This window comes from Chrysemys picta, chromosome 5, assembly GCF_011386835.1.
Source record: "Chrysemys picta bellii isolate R12L10 chromosome 5, ASM1138683v2, whole genome shotgun sequence".
NCBI classification, from domain to species: Eukaryota; Metazoa; Chordata; order Testudines; family Emydidae; genus Chrysemys; species Chrysemys picta.
Genome location: NC_088795.1, coordinates 116,743,258 through 116,766,115, shown reverse-complemented (window position 1 = coordinate 116,766,115; position 22,858 = coordinate 116,743,258). Strand labels below are relative to the sequence as shown.

Genomic DNA, 22,858 nt, shown 5'->3' with positions numbered 1-22,858 from the left:
GGGAAAGATAAATTAACTAATAGATTTTTCTGCACTGATTATTCTCTCTCTTCCTTTTCCCAAAGCACATCACACCTCTCCACTTCATGTCAGGCACCCTACTCTAGGCACCGACAAACCACCCACCTCAGTCCTACACCTCCATACAGACCTCCCACCCAAACACCGAGAAACAATCCGCTCTCGCCCGCTTTCAGCATTGACAAACCACCCCTTCTTCGAGCCCTTACACAGGGAACCCCTTCACCTCTCTTACCCATCCCCTCACAGTTAAATCGACCAACACCTGCCACTCCCACCAGCACGCTCCATACACCATACTCCTACAGCTCCATCGCACAGCCCTACACTCTGACAACCCGCCCTCACTCAAATCCCACTGCACCTCTCCATTACACACCCCTAAAAGGAAACCACTCCAGCCACCGCTTGCGTCCTTCGCCCCTACCGTCCCACCGCTACGGCTACATTACCCAGTTCCCCACCGCCAAACACCCTGTCCCTCTCTTCCAGCCCCTACACACTGCTCACCCCTCCGCCCTAACAGGCGCACCGCACACCCTGACTCCCAGCTTCAGCTGCCCTACATGCAGCAGACTTCTCTAGCTGCCTTGCATGCACTCCAAAATCTCCCCCGTCTCTGTCCGTCACACGTCTCACTCCTGCTGGGATGCACACAGACCCGCCATGCCCACCTCCTCACACACACTCCTCCAACAGGCGCGCCCCGCCCCAATCCCGCACCGGATACCTAGACACCACCCCTCCGCTAGCTCCTCTAGCGCCGCGGGCCCGGACAGAAGGAGAGCACGGGGCCCAGGGGCCGGCTGACGCGTGTGAACTGCCCAGGGGTCACTCCCCCGCCAGAGCGGTGTGCGGCTGACATCCAATCCCCTCCCGCGCCAACCCGCGGGCAGTGACAGCGGGACCTGCCCCCGCCACGCCGGCCGGCCGGCTATATAAAACTCGGGCTCGGATTCCCTGAGCTGCGAAGGCGAGGGAGCGAAAACGGGGCGAGCGAGCGAGGGAGGGAGGAGTGCCGCTGCTTGAGCAGGCAGCCGCTCCAAACCCGCGGGGAAGGAGAGCGGAACATTGAGAGCTGTCCAGGGAGAAGGGGCGAGACCCGGGCAGGAGAAGGGGCAGGCGGAGAGAGGAAGGGAAGCGCGCAGCAGGCTGGCCGCGGAGCTGAGCACTCTCTGGGAGCGCTAACAGGTGCGGCGAAGTGACCCTGCCCGCTGTCCCGCTCCGCCTCCTCACTCTTACACCGCGAGTAGGGGGGTCCCTGCTGCGGGGGCTTGTCTGTCACCCCCGTTTCTTCCCCCCGCCCGAGTCCCGCTGAGGACCTCGGCCACTCCCAGCAGGTCTCAGGGCTCTCGGCGGGTGGCCGCGATGGTGGAAGATAACGCAGACACCACCTCCAGCTCTGGGGAGAAGAGCCGCGGGGGATGCCCGGACCAGCAGCAGCCGGAGGAGTGGGAGATGGAGAAGTCGGTGCAGGGCCCCCCAGGGCAGCCCGGAGGCAGCCGCTTGGTGGGAGGCAGCTACCCGCAGAAAAACGCCGAGATCCTGAGCAGCCAGTACGGCATCAACTTGTTCCTAGCCGGGCTGCTGCTCATGTTCGCCTGGGCTGTGCATGCGGTGGGCATCAGGAAGCAGGATCTGCTCTCCTATCTCATCACCATCATGCTCATCCAGCTGCTCTGGATGCTGTGGTACATCTGCAGGAGCTACACCCAGAGGAGGCTGATCCAAGAGAAAGACACCCACGCAGGAGCCCGCTGGTTAAAGTGTAAGTCGCGGGTCCCACTTCCATTTACTGGCAAAGCCAAGGTCGGGCTTTGGTTTCCCCTGCGAGGATAGCCAAAAAAACCCAGCAACCTCCAGGGGGCTCAGCGCGTCATAGGGCCAAATCCATGGTCTGTGTACTTGCCCTACTCTTGGCCATATAGTAGTGAAGGTCCCTATACTCAAGCAGAATGGAAATTTCTAGTGGATTCATTCCATGCAACCTGCAACTTGTCAGTCAGGTTACTGTGAAAAGAGAAATTTCACTCCCAGAGGGTTCCTCTGAAATCCCCTAATTTCTACCTTTCCTACCAGAGCCAGAGAGATGCTTGACACCAGTATATTTGAAGTTCCTTTTTGTTATGTTATTCTTCTGTTCTTCATAATGATCATTTTCTTATTTTCTGTACAAAAACAATAAAAATCAACCAAACAAAAAAAATCCACTACATAGTTATATCTACATCTAGAAGTAGATGTAGATCTAGATTATATGGATACCAATCATACAGGTGAACATACTAAAGATTGAAACCCCCACCCCCCACTCTACTTATTTAAAAGCTAGATACCAGGATGGCAGGCACATTGAAAATAGGATAGTTAGGTTAGATCAGGCAATTATGTAGGTGAGAGTCTATTTGTCTAGAGGAATTTGGGACTTGGGAAGTGCACTCTTTTCAAGCAATGCAATATTATTTATTTTATTGCAGAATGCATCACAGGTGTCAAAGTCTGTCTATACAAATAAGCTATTATTATTTATTACCTGTATTATCTGTAGGAAAGGGATAGGTAAGAGAGTGAGTAAATATTATAATGCCACTATATAAATCCACGATACATCCACACCTTGAATACTGCGGGCAGTTCTGGTTGCCCCATTTCAAAAAAGATACATTAGAATTGGAAGAAATACAGAGAAGGGCAACAAAATGATTGGGGCTATGGAAAACCTTCCTTATGAGGAGATATTAAAAAGACTGGGACTGTTCAGCTTGAAAAGGAGATGACTAAGAGGAGGTTATGTCAGAGTTCTATACAATCATGAATGGTTTGGAGAAAGTGAATAAGGAAGTGTTATTTATCCCTTCACATAACACAATAACCAGGAGTCACCCAATTAAATTAATAGGCAGTAGGTTTAAAACAAACATGAGGAAGTACTTCTTCACACGGCACACAGTCAACATGTGAAACTCATTGCCAGGGGATGTTATGAAGGCCAAAACTATATTGTGGTCCAAAAAAGAATTAGATAAGTTCATGAAGAATAGGTCATCAGGGGCTATTAGCCAAGATGGTCAGGGTTGCAACCCCATGCTCTGTGTGTACCTAAGCCTCTGACTGCCAGAAGCTGGGGATAGAGCACTCAATAATTGCCCTGTTTTGTTCATTTCATCTGAAGCATCTGGCACCAGCCATTGTTGGAAGAGAGGATACTGGGTTAGATGGACCATTGGTCTGACCCAACATGGCCATTCTTATGTTCTTAAGGTGCCATAAGCATTTATGGTGCTTTTCAGACAGACAAGGACCCTTCCCCAAGGAGCTTGCAGTTTAGGATATGAACTATGTGTACCATTCAGGTAGCACCTGTAGGCAAAAAAGGGAATTTCTGGGAAGTTTTGCAAGTCTTTTGCAGCAGCAATTATTTGCACCATCATGTGCATATGGGATATAGGCCCTCAATAGTTTTATTTAATTGTGTATTGAATAGTGTGACAAAGTCACATTCACTTAAAAGAATGTAGTGTTTCAGGTTGTAGGAAAAAAGCAAGGTCCTTTGCAGTAACCATTGAGCCGTAGTTTGGAATTCCAGCTGGCAAGGCTGTTTTTATCAACAGTCTTTTTTTCTGCCTGTAGCACTGTAAATGGTAGGCTGGAAACACGGGTGAGTTAAATGCAATACAGAGGTTGCATAAACCACTGGGGCCAGAGAAATTTTAAAAAACAATATCTCATGGCTTTGACGCAAATAGAGAAAATTCTCTGTGCAGCAGCTAGTGACTATCACTTAGATGAAAAACACTAGGAAGTCTGAAATGTGATCAATCAAAACAATAAGTAGTTGCTATTAAACTTCATTCTTTCTCAGCCCTACTGTTGTGCCTTCTTTAGTCTCTTATTGTCAGTATTAACAGCACTTGCAATTTGTATTGTTTTATTAAAACCGAAATTTATACATCCGTTTTCTGCATAATCACTTTGCTAAAAATTTATACTATTAACATGGCATCACATGAATAGTTACTGCTTATTATTTACTATTTCCCATAATAATATGCCATTCTTAGCCATAACTTGGTAGTTAAACAGTTTTACTTTAGTAGGATAGATGGGTCAAATTCTTCTTGGGTGTCATTTGAATTATGCCAGGGTTGCATTTGGCTTTATTTTGGGCCAAGTTCTGCTACCTTTACTCACATTAAGTAGCACTTTACTCTGTGAGTAGTTCCATTAATTGAGGAATAAGATACTACTCAACATAAGTAAGGGTGGCAAAATCTGGTCCTTTATCTTTGTGGCACATCTTTTCACTTGCCATGGAGGATATAATGAATCATAGAATCGCAGAAATAAAATATGCAAAAGAACTATTAGGTCATCTTATCCATTTCCTCCACCAATGCAGGATTGCTCTTTACAGTCTTCCACAATTTCCATTGGATGACTATTTCACAGTCTAATAAATTTCACTGTTGGAATTTTTTTTCTGATATTCAGACCACATTTTCCTATGCTTAGTTATGGCTTGGACAATTCTAGACAATTCCTTTAACCAATGTTAGAAGAAAACATACCTGGATTTATTAATGAATGTCCAATCCTGCAGTACTTACTCTGGCAAGACTAACATTACCTTCCTTTTCCAGAGTTAGAACTCCATACTGATCTCTTAAAAAGTATCAATAATTGTGTAATAAAAATGATTAGCTAGTAGAACTGTTTACAAGTTTGAAAAAAAAGAAATGTTTTGTCATTGATTTATTGACTCCAAGACCAGAAGGGATCACTGTGACCATCTAGTCTGATCTCCTGTATAACACAGGCCATAGAACTTCCCCCAAATAATTCCTAGAGCAGATCTTTTAGAAAAATATCCAATCTTGATTTTAAAATGGTCAGTGATGGAAAATCCATCAGAGCCTTTGGTAAATTGTTATACTGGTTAATCACTCTCCCCATTAATTACTCTTCCCATTTTCATGATAATTTTCACAAGTTTTCCTCATTTTTTTGGCCAGCTCTATTAGCTAGTTTTTTAGAATGTGTCTCTTTGTTCTCATTGCATAAAGAAAATGTGCATGAATTAACTGGTTAGACTAGAAAATTTTAATATTTATCTAGATTACTTAGTTGGATTTAATTGTCCGGCATTTTGATACCCAATACATGACCTATTTTATGTATTTTCTTTAGTCAGTGAATACCATGGTGAAAAGTTGTAACTATGTTACCACTTATGGCTTGCATTTTACCAGCATAAATGTTGGATGAGAATTTGCTTCCTTAGGATTATATGAGCATGCCCCAAGTAATCATTTCCTCAAAGCTTTGAAGAAAGATGCATAAATGAAGTCCTTTGCCTGACTTACTCCAGTATGGCATTTTCCTGTCGTGATCCCATGGTTAAAAAAGAGCCATAGGCACTACACAAGAAAACAGTGAAGATCAGTCAAATGAGGTGGACATTTTGTGGAAAAAAAGGGAGAAACAAACAACTTGCTCCCATGAACAAGTTTATCCTATTATTTTCTCCAACATCACAAGTTATACCTAAATTATGGCCAGCCTACTTAACTTGGACTATGACCCTTAGCCTCAAATTTGAATGTTGGGCATTTTGTATATGTTGTTGGTGTATTGGGCTGAGACATTAGCCGTACTACTTGTCGTTTGAACCAGCCCAAACAAAATATTTTTAATTTATATGAGTCACAGAAAACTTCCTTGAAGTCAATGTCACAATTCTCATTGACTTCAATGGGAGCAAGTTTGAACCCATAGCATATTTAGAGAGAACCAAAGGAAGCATGTGTGCAGAAATATTCATTATGACATAAATCATAATTATGCTGTATGGGGGTAAAGTAAGTGTTTCTCCACTAATCATTTAGAATAATTGTCTAAAACATGTGAAATCTAGAACCCCCATTAAAGGAAATCCATGACTATGTGTAATACAAAGTTACATGGAAAGGAGTTACAATAAATATACAACAGCTGATTCATGCAAAAACAAGATATGTGCGTAGAGGAGGGGTCTGATGAGGAATCTACGATATGATTATTTATGCTTTTGTGTGTTTAAGCCTGACTTTCTTTCTTTCTTTCTTTCTTCACCTAAGTTAATGCCGTAAACTCAGTTGAACTCTTCTCATAAGTAATGAAAAAAAGCATGCAGAATCAGACCCTAGGACTGTGCATCCCTTTCACCAACTGCATTGCTTCACCATTTCACTCTGTTTTAAATTATAAATATATATATACACCATTTTTTTCTCACTACCATTTTTTTCTCGTTTTAGTACTTAACTAAAGTGAGAAAAAATGGTGTAAACATATATTTATAATATATAAAGATTATATATTAGGGTTGGAGCCTACACCGCTGAACTCAATGGAAAATTTCCCACTGGGATCAGGATTAGGGTCTTAAATCATTTCCAATCACACACCAAGTCAGTCTATATATTAGAATTTATTAAACAAGAACCACATCCGTTTTTCTCCAATGTAATATAAACTGTTGCTGCAGAAGGATCTTGTTTCCTGTTGATGAGATAATTATATTAAAAAAGAAATAAATCCTCAAGACATGTTGAAACCATTAGAAAAAATATCCAAATAGACTGATTTTTAAAATTGCATTTTTTTGGTAGTAGTTTCCTTGGTATTTTTAGAAATTAGTCCTGCAAGTTATTGTAATGGAATTAACAATGGTAATTCCCTTTAGAACAATTTAATTCCTTGTAGAAGGAAACCTAAGTGACTAACTGCTAAAGCAGTCTAGAATCTACCACCTTACCGTACAATTTACTTGTGTACATAATGAAAAATTATACAGTACGTGTAGTTAAACCTAGGGCCCAATCCTGCAAACACTTCCATATGTGAGTAACGTCACTCACATAATAACTAGTTCAACTGAACTCAATGGGAATACTCACTTGAGTAAAATTACTCACACACAGGTGTTTGCGGAGTGGGCCCTTAGTTTTTGAACTATAAAAGTGAAAGGTTGAGGCCAAATTCTCTGCTGGTGTAAGGTATATCCCTAGGGATTTTGGTCTTTGGTTTCTTTATATAGTGAGTATTTGTAAAACATGAAACTAAAAATACTAATGGAAATGAAATTCTTCAGGTTGCATTCTGTTTCCAAATCTGTTTTTGTATATTGACAAAGAGCTAATGAATTGAATAAACCATGTTATTTTAAAAATGGTTGTAGCAAAGTGATTAATGTATTTTTTTTCTCCACTGCACCTGATTTGGAGCTTCTTGTATGCAGTGTTGTTGTAGCTGTGTCAGTCCCAGGATATTAGAGAAACAAGGTGGGTAAGATAATACTTTTTATTGGACCAACTTCTGGTCCAATAAAAGGTACTACCTCACCCATGTTGGAGCTTCTTGTTCATTTGTAATGAACTGGTGAGTACACTGTAAATATGCATAATTCCCAAACAGAAACAATTACACTATATTTTTAAAATTTTCATTCAAATAAATAGCTCATCTTTAGTAGAGTATTTAACATGTTATTATAAGAATGAAGGGTCTCCTTGGTTGACTTGATAACTTTAATTTTTGTGAGCAGTATAGTTTGCTGTGTAGCTATATAATGCATTAATTCATTTGACTATATAACTGGCTCTGTGCTACAGTTACTTGAGGCTCTGATTCAGCAAGGTGCTGAGCAGCTTCTACAAGATGCTGAATGCCCTCAACTCCCTGGGAACTGTAAGATTGGTCCCTACATACTGCATGAGCTATTCATGTATTGTGGTTACGCGTAAGTCATAGATTGTGAAAGAGCTTTCATGAATTACAGCGCTTTATTGCATTGAGTAAACTGATCTTATGACCATTTACTTATTTTACTGATTAGTAGGGATAGCCTTTTCAAAACATGAATTTTCATTTATTAGTACAGATTCTCTGAAGACAGGTTAACTGTATATTAACATTTTCTAATATTTGTTTTGTCTTAGGTGGGATTACATTATTTGCCGTGATTACTTTAATTCTGGACTCTTTTAAAATTGGATACTTTATTGGATTTTCAAACTGTTTATCAGCAACTGAAGGTATTTTTCCTGTCACACATGCAGTGCATACGCTTTTACAGGTAAAAGTAGCCAGTTTTAGCTTGTTGTTATTATGTCTGTTTTTCTCACCAAGCATAACTTTTGTCTGTTCCTCTTGCTCTGTTTTTCCTAAATTAGTTTCTAAAAAAATTAGGAGATAAGTTGTTAAAGGCTAAACTTTTTGTGTATGCATACCCCTTTCTGCATGCAAACTGGGATTTGAGCATGCAGATCAGGCAGATGAGCAAGAAGTTTCCCAATTTGTATCCAAAAATGCCTGTTTGTATCTGAAAATGAACTGGCTCCTCACATATAGAGATGTATGTATAAATGTTTCACATGGATAAAAAGGTCTCCTAAAAATTTGGTCCCACATTTGGAACGACATACCTTTTAGTAGTTCAAGTTAGGCACATAGTCGTCATAATTTTTTTTATATGAAATAAGACAAATACATTTCACTGTTTCTTCTGCACAGGAACTTGCCATACTGGTTCAGTCCATCGATCCATCTAGTCTGGTCTCCTGTGGCTGGCAGTAATGAATAACTGATTCTTCAAAGAAAGGCAAAACCCCTAAATAATGTACTTATGTAGTTGTGCAATGCTTGTTTATCTGAGGAAATTCCTTCCTGAAACAAGTAAATGATGGGTTTTCACCCTGAAGCATGTTATTTGATTATGCACATCACTTTGTGCATAGCAGCAAACATAGCCAATAAGGAGTGTACAATTATCCAGTCGTATTCTAAGTCTAGCCATTTGTCTCCATGTCATCATGTGGCAATGCATTCAACACTTGATTATATGTTGCATAAAGAAGTGTTTCCTTTTCTATTATTTTAAACTTACAGACCACCCCCTTGTTATTATGTAATAGGTCAAAAGGGAGAGACTGATGAGATTTCACAATAGCCTCCATAATGTTGAATACCTGAATCAAGATCCTCTTACAATTTCTCCATCCCGGATGGTGAGCCAGATTATGCACCTGCATGAGGGCCAGGCGCAGTGTGTGGTTGGGGGAGGCGCAACTAGCTTCCATTCCCTTGCACAACCAGCTCGGAAGCAGAATTCCAATTCCAATTCCATGTGCAATGCAGAGCTATACAGAGGAAAGGAATAATAAATAACATCGATAACGGTTGCTAGTGAGGTCACTTAATGCATCTTCAGAAGGTGCATAGATAACATGGCGATGGGCACAGTATAAGAACTGTGCCAGAAAATTTGGATTTGATTCAAAACTTTCATAAAGTTTGGAAGCCTTTTGATCCAATGTTTTGGTTTAGTCCCTTTTTAAATTTGGCAAATGTTTCACTGAACAGATGGGCAAATGTGGTAGGAATGTGATCTTCTGGTTAGGTGGCTGGAGATCAGAATTCTCAGTTTTGCCAATGAAATGCTGTGTAGACTTAGGCCCACATTTTCAAAAGTGTCCACTAATTCTGAGTTCCTTAAATCAAAGGTGTTGAACATGGACAATTCTAGCTGAAGTCAATGGGGGCTGCAGAAAATCAGGCCCTGGATATCTCAAGTTTGGCACCAAAAATTGAGGTGCCCAGAATGAATGGACATTTGAGCCTTAATTTACTGTTAATTAATGTGTTTTGGACATCTCAGAACTCCATTTCACTGGGACCATTATCAGACAGAGCAGACATGCAATGTTCTTTACAAAGGTTCTGTGGAGAAGAAAGAACCATTTTTAGATAAGGGAAGGGCATTAGATCTAATATACTTGGACTTCAGTAAAGCATTTAACTTGATGCCACATGGGAACTTATTAGTGAAATTAGAGAAGATGAGGATCAGTACAAGGTGGTGAATTATAAGGTGGATAAAAGTGCGAAAACAATGGGTTGTGCTGAAAGGTGAATTATTGGACTAGAGGTAGGTTACTAGTGGAGTTCCTCAAGGATAAGTCTCGGGACCAATCTAATTCAATAATTTTATTAGTGATTTTGGCACAAAAAGTAGGCATCTGCTAGTGAAATTTGCTGATGATATAAAGTTTTGAGGCATCGTCAATACAGAGGAGGATCAGAATATTATACAGGAAGATCTGGATGACTGACGACCGGAGTAATACAAATGGGATGAAATTCAAAGTACTAAGTGCAACGTCATGCACTTAGTGTCTAAAACATTTTTTTGCCATAGGCTAGGGGCTCATCAGTTGGAAGAAACGGAGGAGGATAAAGACCTGGTTGTGTTGGTCTATCACAAGATGGCTATGAATCATCAACATGATGTGACAGCAAAAAAGACAAATGTGATCCTAGGATGTATCAGGTGATGCATTTCCAGTTGAGATAGAGACGTATTAATGCCATTGTACAAGGCACTGGTAAGATCTCCTTTGAAATACCGTGTACAGTTCTGGTCACCCATATTCAAGAAAGATAAATATGAACTGGAAAAGGTGTAGAAAAGCACTACTATGAATTGCTGTGCTCTGTTCACTCTCTCTGAAGCATCTGGATATGGCCACTGTTGGAAAACAAAAGACTGGTTTAGATGGACGATTGGTCTGACTCAGTATGACTATTTTTCTGTTCTTATGATGATCAGGGGAATGGAAGACCTATCTTATGAGAGGAGACTGGAAGATGTTGGTATTTTTAGCCTTGCAAAAAGAAGGCAGAAAGGGGTTATGACTGCTTTCTATAAATACATTGGTGGGAAAACACCAGGGAGGGTGAAGAGCTATTTAAGCTAAAGGACAATATTGGTGCAAGAACAAATGGGTATGTACTGGTGAGGAACAAATTCAGGCTAGAAATTAGAAGAACGTTTCTACCCAGCAGAGGAATGTGGTTCTGGAACAGCCTCCCAGTAGGACTTTTGGGGCCAAACAATTTAATTAGATTTAAGCGAGGGCTAGACAAATTTATGAGTGTGATTGTATGACAGGGTTACTTGTGATGGTAGGGGCAAGCCTTGGGACTCACTTCAAGTCTGATGTTCCTAAAATCTCATGCTTCAAGGTTTCAGCCAGCCATCTGCAGGGATCAGGAAGGGATTCGCCTCTTCCCACCTCAAGCCCCTCAATTATTCTGGGTTGTTTTGTTTGTTTTTTATCTCCTTGCTTACCACAGCTGGAGATGGGACATTGGATGCAATGGGCCAGAGCTGTGAGGTGGCACTGAGCACTTTCTCACTCAGGTTCTTGGCTGGCTGGCACCAGCTCAGGGAGCTCACATGCTCAGGGTCCCCAACATCACATGATCACCAGACATTTGTGGGCCCAGGAAGGAATTTTCTTCCAGGTCAGATTGTCAGTGACCTTGGGGGTATATTGCTTTCCTCTGCAGCATGTGGATGCTGGTCACTTGCCAAGATTATCTGGGTATATCTCACTTAATCATGTCCCTGCCATTGCAGGGGCCTCAGGCACTGGTGCACCTCAGTCTCTCCTGTTCTCTGCCTGTGGCAAATAATAGTCTGGACTCCTGTGGCCTGTAATACTGCGGTCTAATTTTGGTTTTTGGGTTGAGGGTGTGGGTGTTGGTTGCTTGCGATATGCAGATGGTCAGACTAGATGATCTGGTGTTCCCTTCTGGCCTTAAACTCTGATTCTATGCCTGACCCCTTTTCAGGCACTTCCCCTATTGTCAGACTTCAGTATTCTGGGAACCTAATTGTGATTGATGTCTCCAGATTCCATGCCAGCATCCCTTTAGAATCTAGTGTATCATTCCACTATCACCTTGCATTCCTCATTCAATCCACTAGGTTGCATCAATGGGGAACTAAATCCTGAAGTCTCACTCCATTATCCTTCCACGACCTCAGTATCATCTGATTCTTCTTTCGTCCCCCCCCCATTCCCACCTCTCAGACCCAGTCTCCAGTGATGTGCTCTGCCTCTTTAATATCCTCCAAAACTGACCTTTCTGCGCTCTCTTGGCTGCTACAACCTTTGTACCTGCTGTGGTTGTCTCTCAGATTGATTACTACCAACCTTCTCTCCTGCTTTCTGTATGTCACTGTTGTCAGATGCTATATCTCAGGGCCTCCTCTTACTACAGTCACTTCTCCTCCCTGCAGGCTATTCACAGAACCTCTCCACCTTGAATCCCTTCATTGACCTGTCTCTTACCTCATCATTCTCAACATTCTCAGCCTCACCAGGCCCTACATAAATCTCACTACTGCCTACATCTCTGATCTCACTTCTTACTTTCACTTCCTACATTCCTCTCATTCTCCTTTCCATTTCCTTCTTTTGGCTTCTTGCCTTTGCTCATACAGCCACTTTATTCATGGACCATGACTTGTCCACTTGGAGCCCTCACTGTGCTCTCCTTCATAGCTCTCCTAAAATCTCACATCTTCCAGGAATTCTTCCTACCTTGTTCCCCTCACCAATGATCTCTTATCTGAACTGTTATCTCATAATTTGTCTCATGTGTGTTATTGTTGTCTATTTTAGACTTTAAGTTCCTTGGGGCAGGGGATTCATCTCCCTTGATCATGCTGTAAAGCCCAATGTAAATGTACTGGCCTATACCTTTTAAATTAATAATACTGGTTGCTAATTGACAGGTGCTGCAAGATGAAAGCACTTTATTAATTAGAAACTTTGTTGGCAGGCTCAAACAAGAAACACTGATGTATGGGTTGGGAACCAGTACGAACCTCTTACCCATCAAAATGCTCCTCTCAGAGAAGGATAGACGCACATAGCAGCACTGCTACTGTTGCAGTTGCAATACCTGTCTTGTGGACAGAGAACTTTATATTTCTGTGCTGTCAGCCTGGTACTTTCCTTCACATTTTTCACCACTACATGAAAAATAAGTCTTTCCAGCTACAGAAACTCAAAGTATGGGATATCTTTTGGATGAGACATGTTTAACGAAGTTTCTACTGTAATCTGTTCCACTGTCTTGTGTATATGAGCGATGTTAGGTTTCTGAGTGGCAGGCAAGTTCTGGGTGAATGGCCCAGGGGGCCCAGGGTCATTTCAGATCCATTGAGCCTGATGGCAATGGATCTGCACCAATTTACACCAGCAGAGAATCTGGCCATCAGTGTTTTCCTGTCTAACCATCTTCATTGTTAATACTCACAAATATAGTGACATTTACCCAAATGAACTGATTGTGTTTTATCTGTATTTCCATTTAGGTGTATTTTCTTTGGTGTCATGCCAAGGATATTATCCAGTCTTTCAAAACACTTGAAAGGTAAAATGAATATGATTTAGCTCTGGAACATTACTTCTAGTTTGTATGTATGTTGTTTTAACATGTATTGCATTATCATATAAAAATGCAGATAGTGAAAGTTTTTGGAGTCTGATTCCACTTTTACTTATGTTTGTGTAAATTGGGTGCAATTCCATTTACAGGTGTAAGTGAGAGGGTGAATCATTATTTTTTAATTTATATTTTCAATTTAAACAGTGTTTATACTTTAACAAAAATAGTCAAAGAATATGCATGATTTTTCCACTAACTAAATCATGTGACATAACTGCTACAGCATAGTAACTTTTCATCTTTGGAGTTACACGTACCTTTCTCAGAGTAAGGAAATATCACCTGTATGTCTCATGTTTAATTTATTTAGCTGTCTGAAGGGTTATTGGCATCAGTCACTGTGTGCAGTAGCTTGCATTCAGTTACACATGTTTGACAACATCTTAAATTGTTATGGGGGAATGCCTTCTTTGGACCAGATATGAATGTACAAATATACTGTGGGACAAATTCTTCTCTGACATATGCCCATATAGCTCCCATTGAAGTCAGAGGGATTTGTGCACACATCTGACGGCAGACCTTAGCATCTACAGTGTGATTTACATATCCCATTAATCGGAAACACTAAATACACTCAGATGATCTTGAAATAGAGGACTATATTCACTAGCCCGGAACTTGGAAGACCTAGATTCAATTCTCTGTTCTACCATAGACTTCCTGAGTGACTTTGGGCTAGTCATGTAATCTCTCTCTAACTCAGTTCCTCATCTGTATAATGGAATCAATAGCACTTCCCTACCTCACAGGGCTGTTATGAGGATAAATATATTAGAGATTGAGAGCTGCTCAGATACTACGCTAATGGAGACCAGATAAGTGCCTAAGGTAGATAGTGTAAAGTCATAGATTACAAAGACTATACCCATATCTTTATTCACAAAATACATATAGAACAGACAGCACCAATTAAAACTTTCCTACCCAGCTCCCTAAAAGTTGGCCCAATTTCCAGGAATTATGGCGTTATGGGAGCTCAGCACCTCCGTAAATCAGGCTCAGTGTGTCTGAACTCTGGCTTGGAAAGAACAACACCAATAGTGCTGGTAGCAGTCTCCTCTCTGCTTGCAGAAGTGTCAACTGTGCTACAGACAGAGGATGGAGATCACCATCTGATTTCACATTGCAGGCAAACTGAACCAATGATCATGAGACAAATGTTTTTATACCCCATCCCCAAGTTCCTGAGCTGCCCAGTTACCTTACAATTACCTTATAAAATCCATTCTTCTTTTAGGGTCCAATGCTAAAAAGCTGCTATTAACTTTAGTGGGAGTTTTGCCTGCATAAGGCTTATGTGCACTCAGAAAATATTACAGACACACAGTCAGGTAGGAAGGAAGGATTGAACCTTTAGTGTTGACTTCTGCTTTCCCCGCCCCTTCCTTTTTGGCTTTCGTCTTCTTTAAGGCTCCAGCGGGGCCTTTGATGTGGGAATACAGAGCAGCATCCTCTATATCTTAGTGATAGCTCTTTTTATTTTTAATTAAATAGATGGGAATGTCAAACTATGTAGTATCTATGAAAGTACTTCTTAAAACTATGGCTGCACAGGCGGGCAGCATTCCAGTAGAGACAAAATTAAACCATGACTGAAAAAGTAATAAAAAATATAGGCAACACCATTGAGAAAGGGGAAGAAATCAGCAAAAAGACTTATTGTGGCCAGGAATAAAATGTTCAAAAGTGCCTAAGTGACTTATAAACCTAAGTCTTAATGGATTTTCGTGGGATTTAAGCTCCTAACTCACATAGGTACATTTGAAAATTTATCTGAGATCTTCATGTGGCATCATTGACTTCAGTGGACCCTCCACCCCTAAACGTCAGATCTCCCGCAAGAATAAAAAAGAATGCCCATTCTACTGTCATCATGCATGGTATTGTACAATGATGAAGTACCACAGATGTAAGCCAACAAGTTTATCTGGTGATGCCTGACAAAGGTGGATGGAAAGCGAGCTAGATTGTCGGGCTCAACAGGTAATGATCAACAGCTCAATGTCTAGTTGGCAGCTGGTATCAAGCGGAGTGCCCCAGGGGTCGGTCCTGGGGCCGGTTTTGTTCAACATCTTTATTAATGATCTGGACGATGGGATAGATTGCACCCTCAGCAAGTTCATGGATGACACTTAGTTGGGGGGAAAGATAGGTATGCTGGAAGGTAGGGATAGGGTCCAGAGTGACCTAGACAAATTGGAGGATTGGGCCAAAAGAAATCTGATGAGGTTCAACAAGGACAAGTGCAGAGTCCTGCAGTTAGGATGGAAGAATCCCATGTACCGCTACAGGCTGGGGATCGACTGGCTAAGCAGCAGTTCTGCAGAAAAGGACCTGGGGATTGCAGTGGATGAGAAGCTGGATATAAGTCAGCAGTTTGTCCTTGTTGTCAAGAAGGCCAACAGCATATTGGGCTGCATTAGTAGGAGCATTGCCAGCAGATCGAGGGAAGTGATTATTCCCCTCTATTCGGCATTGGTGAGGCCACACCTGGAGTATTGAGTCCAAGTTTTGGTCCTCCCACTACAGAAGGGATGTGGACAAATTGGAGAGAGACCAGTGGAAGGCAGTGAAAATGATTAGGGAGCTGGGGCACATGACTTACGAGGAGAGGCTGAGGGAACTGGGCTTATTTAGTCTGCAGAAGAACAGAGTGAGGAGAGATTTGATAGCAGCCTTCAACAACCTGAAGGGGGGTTCCAAAGAGGATGGAGCTCGGATGTTCCCAATGGTGGCAGATGACAGAACAAGGAGCAATGGTCTCAAGTTGCAGTGGGGGAGGTCCAGGTTGGATATTAGGAAACACTATTTCATTAGGAGGGTGGTGAAGCACTGGAATGTGTTACCTAGGGAGGTGGTGTAATCTCCATCCTTAGAGGTTTTTTAAGGCCCGGCTTGACAAAGCCCTGGTTGGAATGATTTAGTTGGGGTTGGTCCTGCTTTGAGCAGGGGGTTGGACTAGATGACCTCCCGAGGTCTCTTCCAACCCTAATCTTCTATGATTCTATGAAATGTCATAATGATTCTTGAAACATGACTGCTAAACAAATTACAGGCACTGACCAAATATTTATAGAAAACAAAATAAGAAAATGACTCAGAAACCTCACCTATGGGTTCTATTCTCTTTAGGCTTTCTGACGTATAGAGTAGAGACAGGTGTGGTCCAGTGACCCAAGTTCAGTAGTCGGAGCCAGTAACTCATAAATCCAAATCTTGCCAGCAGTGATGACCCCCTCTGTGGCTCTTAGCAAGTCTGTTCCGCATATTACTCAGCTACCTTACACAGTCACTGTGAGGAGTGAAATAGAAAGAGTGAGAGACAGTATGAGGGGAGGCAGTGTGGTCCAATAGATACAGCAATGGCCCGGGAGCCAGGAGAGCTGGTTTCTATTCCTGGCTCTGCCACTGACCTGCTGTGTGACCTTAGGCAAGTTACTTTCACTATGTTTTGTCTCCCACCTTTGTTTGTCTTGTCAATTTAAATTGTAAGTTCTTTGAGCCAGAGACTTTCTTTCACTGTGTCTTAATAGAGAGCCAATGAGGTCTGATCTTGATTGGGGCTTCCAAGTCCTATTGTTATACAAATAATAAATATCTGACCAGACCTGGCTTTCATTTTTAGACAGGTTCCTGAGTCCTGAATTAAAAAGTCATATTTTATACATCACAACTGTGAAAATCCACACACAATACCACTAACACTGTTAGTTGGATCTGGGGGCAGTTCATACAACTGTGGGAATGCTCTTGAAAACAATTATGATGTACTAGTTCTTTACTTCCATTATTAGCTTCACTGCAGCAGCACAATAGAGCCTTTGTTATATGCTCTGCAGTACCTCTATACAGTGTGACATTAAAACATATTGTTCTGTTTGTTTAATCATGTAAAATACTATTCTTTTAGTTTATTATCAAAATAAGGCTTGCAGTGTGAGATAGTGAAATAAGATCTATTTATAAGTAGATTGATTATAGCGTGATACCTCTGAATCGGGGACTTTGTGTAAAGGCAAGATGAAGAATTGATCAGAGAAGCTGGCCAGAAGAAGGAATGCAAACCGATTTGAAACTTGGTGCAAGAGAAGGAAGTCTGCAGTAAGCAGTGGGAAGTGGAGGGACCAAGACTGGCTCATTCTTGGAAAAAAACCACAGTATTCTACAACAATGGGTCAAAACATCACAGTTTGCAATTACTGTTATGTTTTGACCCATTCTCTCACTGCTTACACCAGACATCTTTCTCTTGCCCCACATTGGATTGCATTCTGAGATTGAGATTTCAAGGCCTCTTAGGGTGTTTAACCACACAATTCCCATTTATTTTAATTGTAACTGTGTGGCTAAATCCCCTATGTGGCTTTGACACTTTCAACCAGGAAATCTTGTTGGATTTGTAGATGGAAATGAATGGAGTGGAATCTGGAGAAGGCAGGGGAATCTCTGTAAGGAAAGAATGACTACAGTGGGTGTGAGGAAGGAGTGCAGAATGCTTTGACATACCTGTGCAGGAGTGGGAGCAGTAGAGCCTATTAACATAAACCTATTCCTGTTTAGATTAGTAAATCGTTGTCATGAATGTGAACGTTCATATAAACCCATCCAGAAAGTCGCTATATAATATATGACTATTTCCAAAGAATGACATATGCTATTCCTGGCAATAATGCCATCATATAAATATAAACATTGCCATTGTACAAGAGATTGTGGCAAATAAGAGCAGCATCCTACTTACAATACAATTTAATAGATTAAACCACTGCCTTTTTATAACATCCTGAAAGACCCACCTATCTAACCTGTTTCACCATGAATGTAAGGAGACTGTTTAGCATTTGTTTTACTGCCATTGAGGAGTAAAGTAGTGTCAATCTTTGTACCCAGTAAAAAGTGATGGATTCCATTTCAGATAGATGGGGTGAAATCCTTTGTACAGATTGTATCAATAACTAATCTATTTTCTAGGTTTGGGGTGATCCATTCCGTGTTTACAAATTTACTCCTGTGGACAAACGGAGTGTTAACAGAATCAAAACACCAACTCAATGAACACAAGGAAAGACTAATCACACTTGGTTTTGAAAACATAACAATAGGTAAGCTAAAGGGTTGGTATGTTTTTGGAAGTTCTGCTATAATGCATGATCATTCTAAATATGGTATCCCACCAGGTCAATGGTAAGTATCGTACCATACTTAATAAGGTCCTGATCACCTGCAATGGTCCATACATAATAATAATGGTCCATCACCTGCAACTCCTATTTCCTTCAGTGGGAACTGATCGTTCTCAGCGCCTTAGTGAATCAGGGCCAGAGTAACAATAATGTCCACAGACTCTAAAAAAAGGCACGTTGTAAACATTTATTTTGTTGTATAAAATCCCCAAAGCACCTATCCAGTAAGAAAGCACAGAGGGTAATTGAACAAAGCATGTAGTTAAAAGAGATTTTAATTGGTGCCATATTGCTAGTGGTAAGCATCTCTCATGACATGGGCCCAATCCTGCAAAGCCTGTCAGGTGAGGAGTCCCACTGAATTCAATGGAACTGCTCCAGTGGCACCAATGCAGATATTTCTTAAGGAGGGGAAGCAAATTCCAGTCCCTGTCCCACCCCCACCTGGGACCCTGCTCTGGTCCCCACTCATTCTCTGGTCCTCTTCCTGCAGGGTCTCCCTTGGCTGGGGAGACTCTCCCCTCTTTTACTAACACAGTACATGAGCCAGTGGCACCAGGAGTTGAATTCTCAGACTTCTCTGCACTCCACCGTACAGGAACAGACTTATGGTGCACGAGGGTGGGAGGAGAGCGGGGGAGGTCAAATTTCAGTGGCATTGCGACCGCACAGCTGAAGCGATGTTCCAGACCACTCTGCCAGCAGCTGTACTTATTTAGTATTGGACCACTGCTTAAAAGTGCTGTGCACCTCCCTCCCTGCTCTGCAGCCTATGGAACTTTAAGCGAGTGCAAAATCCTTGGGGAGGGGGTGGAGCAGCATTTCCCTTCCTCCTCCACTTACCCAGCCCCCTCCAATTAGCGCTACTGAAATAAAGATTCTGTATGTCAGTGCTGGTTTGCCTTCTGTATTGTAAGAGTCTCTTCTCATAATGGACAATTTTCTCCACTGATAATATGTCACAGACTTTGACAAATTCTGAACATGATCCTCTGAGGTGCTGAGCACCTTCAAATCCCAATGAAATCAAGGGAAGTTGAGGGTAGTCAGTAGCTTAAATGGGAGATAAATGCACTCTGCAGGTGAGGGTACTTCTCTTCTGCTCCCAAAATTATTCTGCAGGATTGTTTGGGATCATGCTAATCCTCACTGCAGGTGACGGGGAAGAGAGCCAGAGATACGCAAGGAGTGAATAGGCTTGCAGCTTTGGTGTAAATATTTTTTCCTGAGTGAATCCAATAGCACCTGGATCTTAACAACCCCTTGTTTTGGTTTTTCCAAACCAACCACATTTTTGTCTCTCTCTATTGCAGATTAGCTGAAAATAGTTTGCAATTTTCCATTACTCCCAGTAGAGTTCAAGGTAAATTCCAAAACTGGTAAAAAATATACTTAATAATTAGGGTTGCTAACTTTCTATTGGCACAAAACCGAACACCCTAGCCCTGCCCCTTCCTCGAAGCCCCGCCCCTTCACCCGAGGCCCGACCCCCACTCATTACATTCCTCCTCTCTCGGTGGCTTGCTCTTTCCCACCCTCACTCACTTTCACTGGGCTGGGGCTGTGGGTTTGGGGTGCGAGAGGGGTGAGGGCTCTGGCTGGGGGTGCAGGCTCTGGGGTGGGGCTGGGGATGCAGGGTTTGAAGTGCAGGAGGGAGCTCCAGGTTTTGGGGGGGCTCAGGGCTGGGGGTTGGGGTCAAGGCTCTGGGTGGGGGCTGGAGATGAGGGGTTTGAGGTGCAGGAGGAGGTTCCAGGTTTTGGGGGGGGCTCAGAGCTGGGGAAGGGGATTGGGGTACCGGGTTGGTTCACAGGCTTACCTGCGGCGGCTCCCAGTCAGCAGTGCAGTGGGGATGCTAAGGCTGGCTTCCTGCCTGTCCTGGCAGTGCGAACTGCGCTGCGCCCCGGAAGCAGCCAGCAGCAGGTCCGACTTCTTGGGAGAGGCGCGCAGGCGGCTCTGTGCGCTGCTCTCGCCTGCAGGCACTGCCTTCTCCAGCTCCCTATAACCGGTGCTGACCGGAGTGCCAGGGTCCCTTTTCAACCGAGTGTTCTGAAAACCGGACACCTGGTCACCCTATTAATAATATAGTCGACATTTTCAAAAACTACCTCTGAAATTGGACCCACAGTTTTATACCTACAATTTACAAGTTTTATCCCGTACAGGTACAAATAGAATCCAGATGCCGCATTACCTGATTGCTGCTGCAGATCCAGTATTTAGATATGTAGTTCAGAGATTTTCTCCAGTTGTACTGCATAGAGCACTGGTGGTCTGTGGAGAACATGCTAGCGTCCAGTAGAGAGCAGGTTATTGGCTTCCCTCCTAGTTTCCATCTGTTAAATTGCATTTAGAGACAGCTAAACTACATTCAAAACATTCAGAACCTCAAAGATACGAACACCAGAGTTCTGAACTTACCAGTCAACCGGACACCCTCTTGAACCAGAAGTAATCAGGCAGCAGTGGAGACCCACACAGACACAATAAAAGCAAATATTTTACTGCCTTGGGACTTTAGCCCTGGGGCTCAGGGCCTCAGCCAGAGGATGGGGGTTAAGGCTGCAGCCACAGGGTGGGGGGGGGGATCTGGGCTCTGGGCAGGGTGGGGGTCATGGCTTCTGACCCTTGGGATCACCATGGCTCAGGTCTTTAGATCTGGGGGGGAGCACTGGGGCTTGGGGCTTCAGCCCCATGGCTCCGTTCCTGGTTTCAATCTGGGGCTTGGGGCTTGAGCCCTGTGGCTCTTTTCCTGGCTTCAGCCCCATGGGGGGTGCCAGGACTCAGGGCTTTAGCTATAAGGGGAGCGCTGATTTCAGCCCCAGCATTCCCCCCATAGCTAAAGCCCCGACCTCTAGCTTGTCCCCTCCACCCTGCTGAAACTGGGAATGGAGCCATGGGGAGCCCCGATCCCCGGCCCCCCCATGGCAGAAGCCAGGAACGGAGCCACAGGGCTGAAGCCCTGAACCCTGGCACCCCCCTCCCCCCCCCCGCCCATGAGGCTGAAACCAGGAGCAGAGCCACAGGACTGAAGCCCCGAGCCCCAGCGCTACTTCCAAATCTAAAGGCCTGAGCTCTAATGCTCCTGAAGGTCGGAAGCCCTGACCGCCCCCTACCCAGAGCTCTGCCCCCGCTTCCCTGCATGGCTGCAGCCCCAGTGCCCCCTGCCCCAGTGGCTGAAGTCCGTAAGGCCTTGTTTGGAGTTACGGACATTTCAGAGTTATGGACAACCTCCATTCCCGAGGTGTCCGAGGTGTCCAGGTGTCTGAGGTTCTACTGTATTACTTTTCTATGTGATAAATGGCTGTGGTTGCCACAGAAGAGATGCAATTGCAAATCGTAAAACATAGTCCATGCAACTGTGGATGACTGAAGTAGGTGATCGATGAGACAATCTCTATATTAACATGTGTTCCACATCAAATCCTGATTTGAGAACTCTGTTTGCACCTCTGTGTAGTTCGCACTAAAAACAAAAACCCCACAGGCACAAATATTTGTGGGTGAAATTTTAGACCCAAGTTAGCACATAAGAACAGCCATACTAGGTCAGACCAATGGTCCCTCTAGCCCAGCATCCTGCCTTCTGACAGTGGCCAGTGCCAGTTGCTTCAGAGAGAGGGAAAGAACAGAACAAGGTAATTTGAATGATTCCTCTCGTCCAGTCCCAGCTTCTGGCAGGTTGAGGTTTAGGGAGCATGGGGTTTCGTCTCTGACCATTTTGGCTAATAGCCATTGATAGACCTATCCTCCATCAACTTATTTGATTCTTTTTTTAACCCAGTTATACTTTTGGCCTTCACAACATCTCCTGGCAATGAATTCCACAGGTTGACTGTGTGTTGTGTGAAGAACTGCTTCTTCAGGTTTGTTTTAAACCTGCTCCCTATTAATTTCATTGGGTGACTCCTACTTCTTGTGTTATGTGAAGGGGTAAATAACACCTCCCTATTCAATTTCTCCATACCATTCATGATTTAATAGATCAGTATCATATACTCCCTTAGTTGTCTCTTTTCTAAGACGAACAGTACCATGCTTTTTAATCTGTTAGAAGCTGTTCCATACTCTTAATCATTTTTGTTGCACTTCTCTACACCTTTTCCAATTCTAATACATCTTTTTTGAGATGGGTCAACCAGAACTGCACACAGTATTCCAGGTGTGGGAATACCATGGATTTAAATAGTGGCATTATGATATTTTCTTTTTAGATATTTTTATTATCTATCCCTTTCATAATGGTTCCTAACATTCTGTTAGTTTGTCTGCTGCTACACATTGAATGGATGTTTTCAGAGAACTATCCA

The 22,858-nt window shown here is 42.9% G+C and overlaps 1 protein-coding gene across 1 annotated transcript in view; it reads left to right on the top strand.

Annotated features, from left to right (window-relative positions):
* Positions 1-348: 348 nt before the first annotated feature.
* The window catches only part of LOC101932255 (proton channel OTOP1), a 33,797-nt gene continuing 11,287 nt past the window's right edge, over positions 349-22,858 (top strand). The window contains exons 1-4 of the mRNA XM_065597079.1: positions 349-1,789; positions 8,001-8,137; positions 13,232-13,290; positions 18,340-18,470. Of these exons, the coding sequence (XP_065453151.1) occupies positions 1,390-1,789; positions 8,001-8,137; positions 13,232-13,290; positions 18,340-18,470 (727 nt within the window). The 5' untranslated portion in view covers positions 349-1,389. The remainder of the gene's footprint in view (positions 1,790-8,000; positions 8,138-13,231; positions 13,291-18,339; positions 18,471-22,858) is intronic.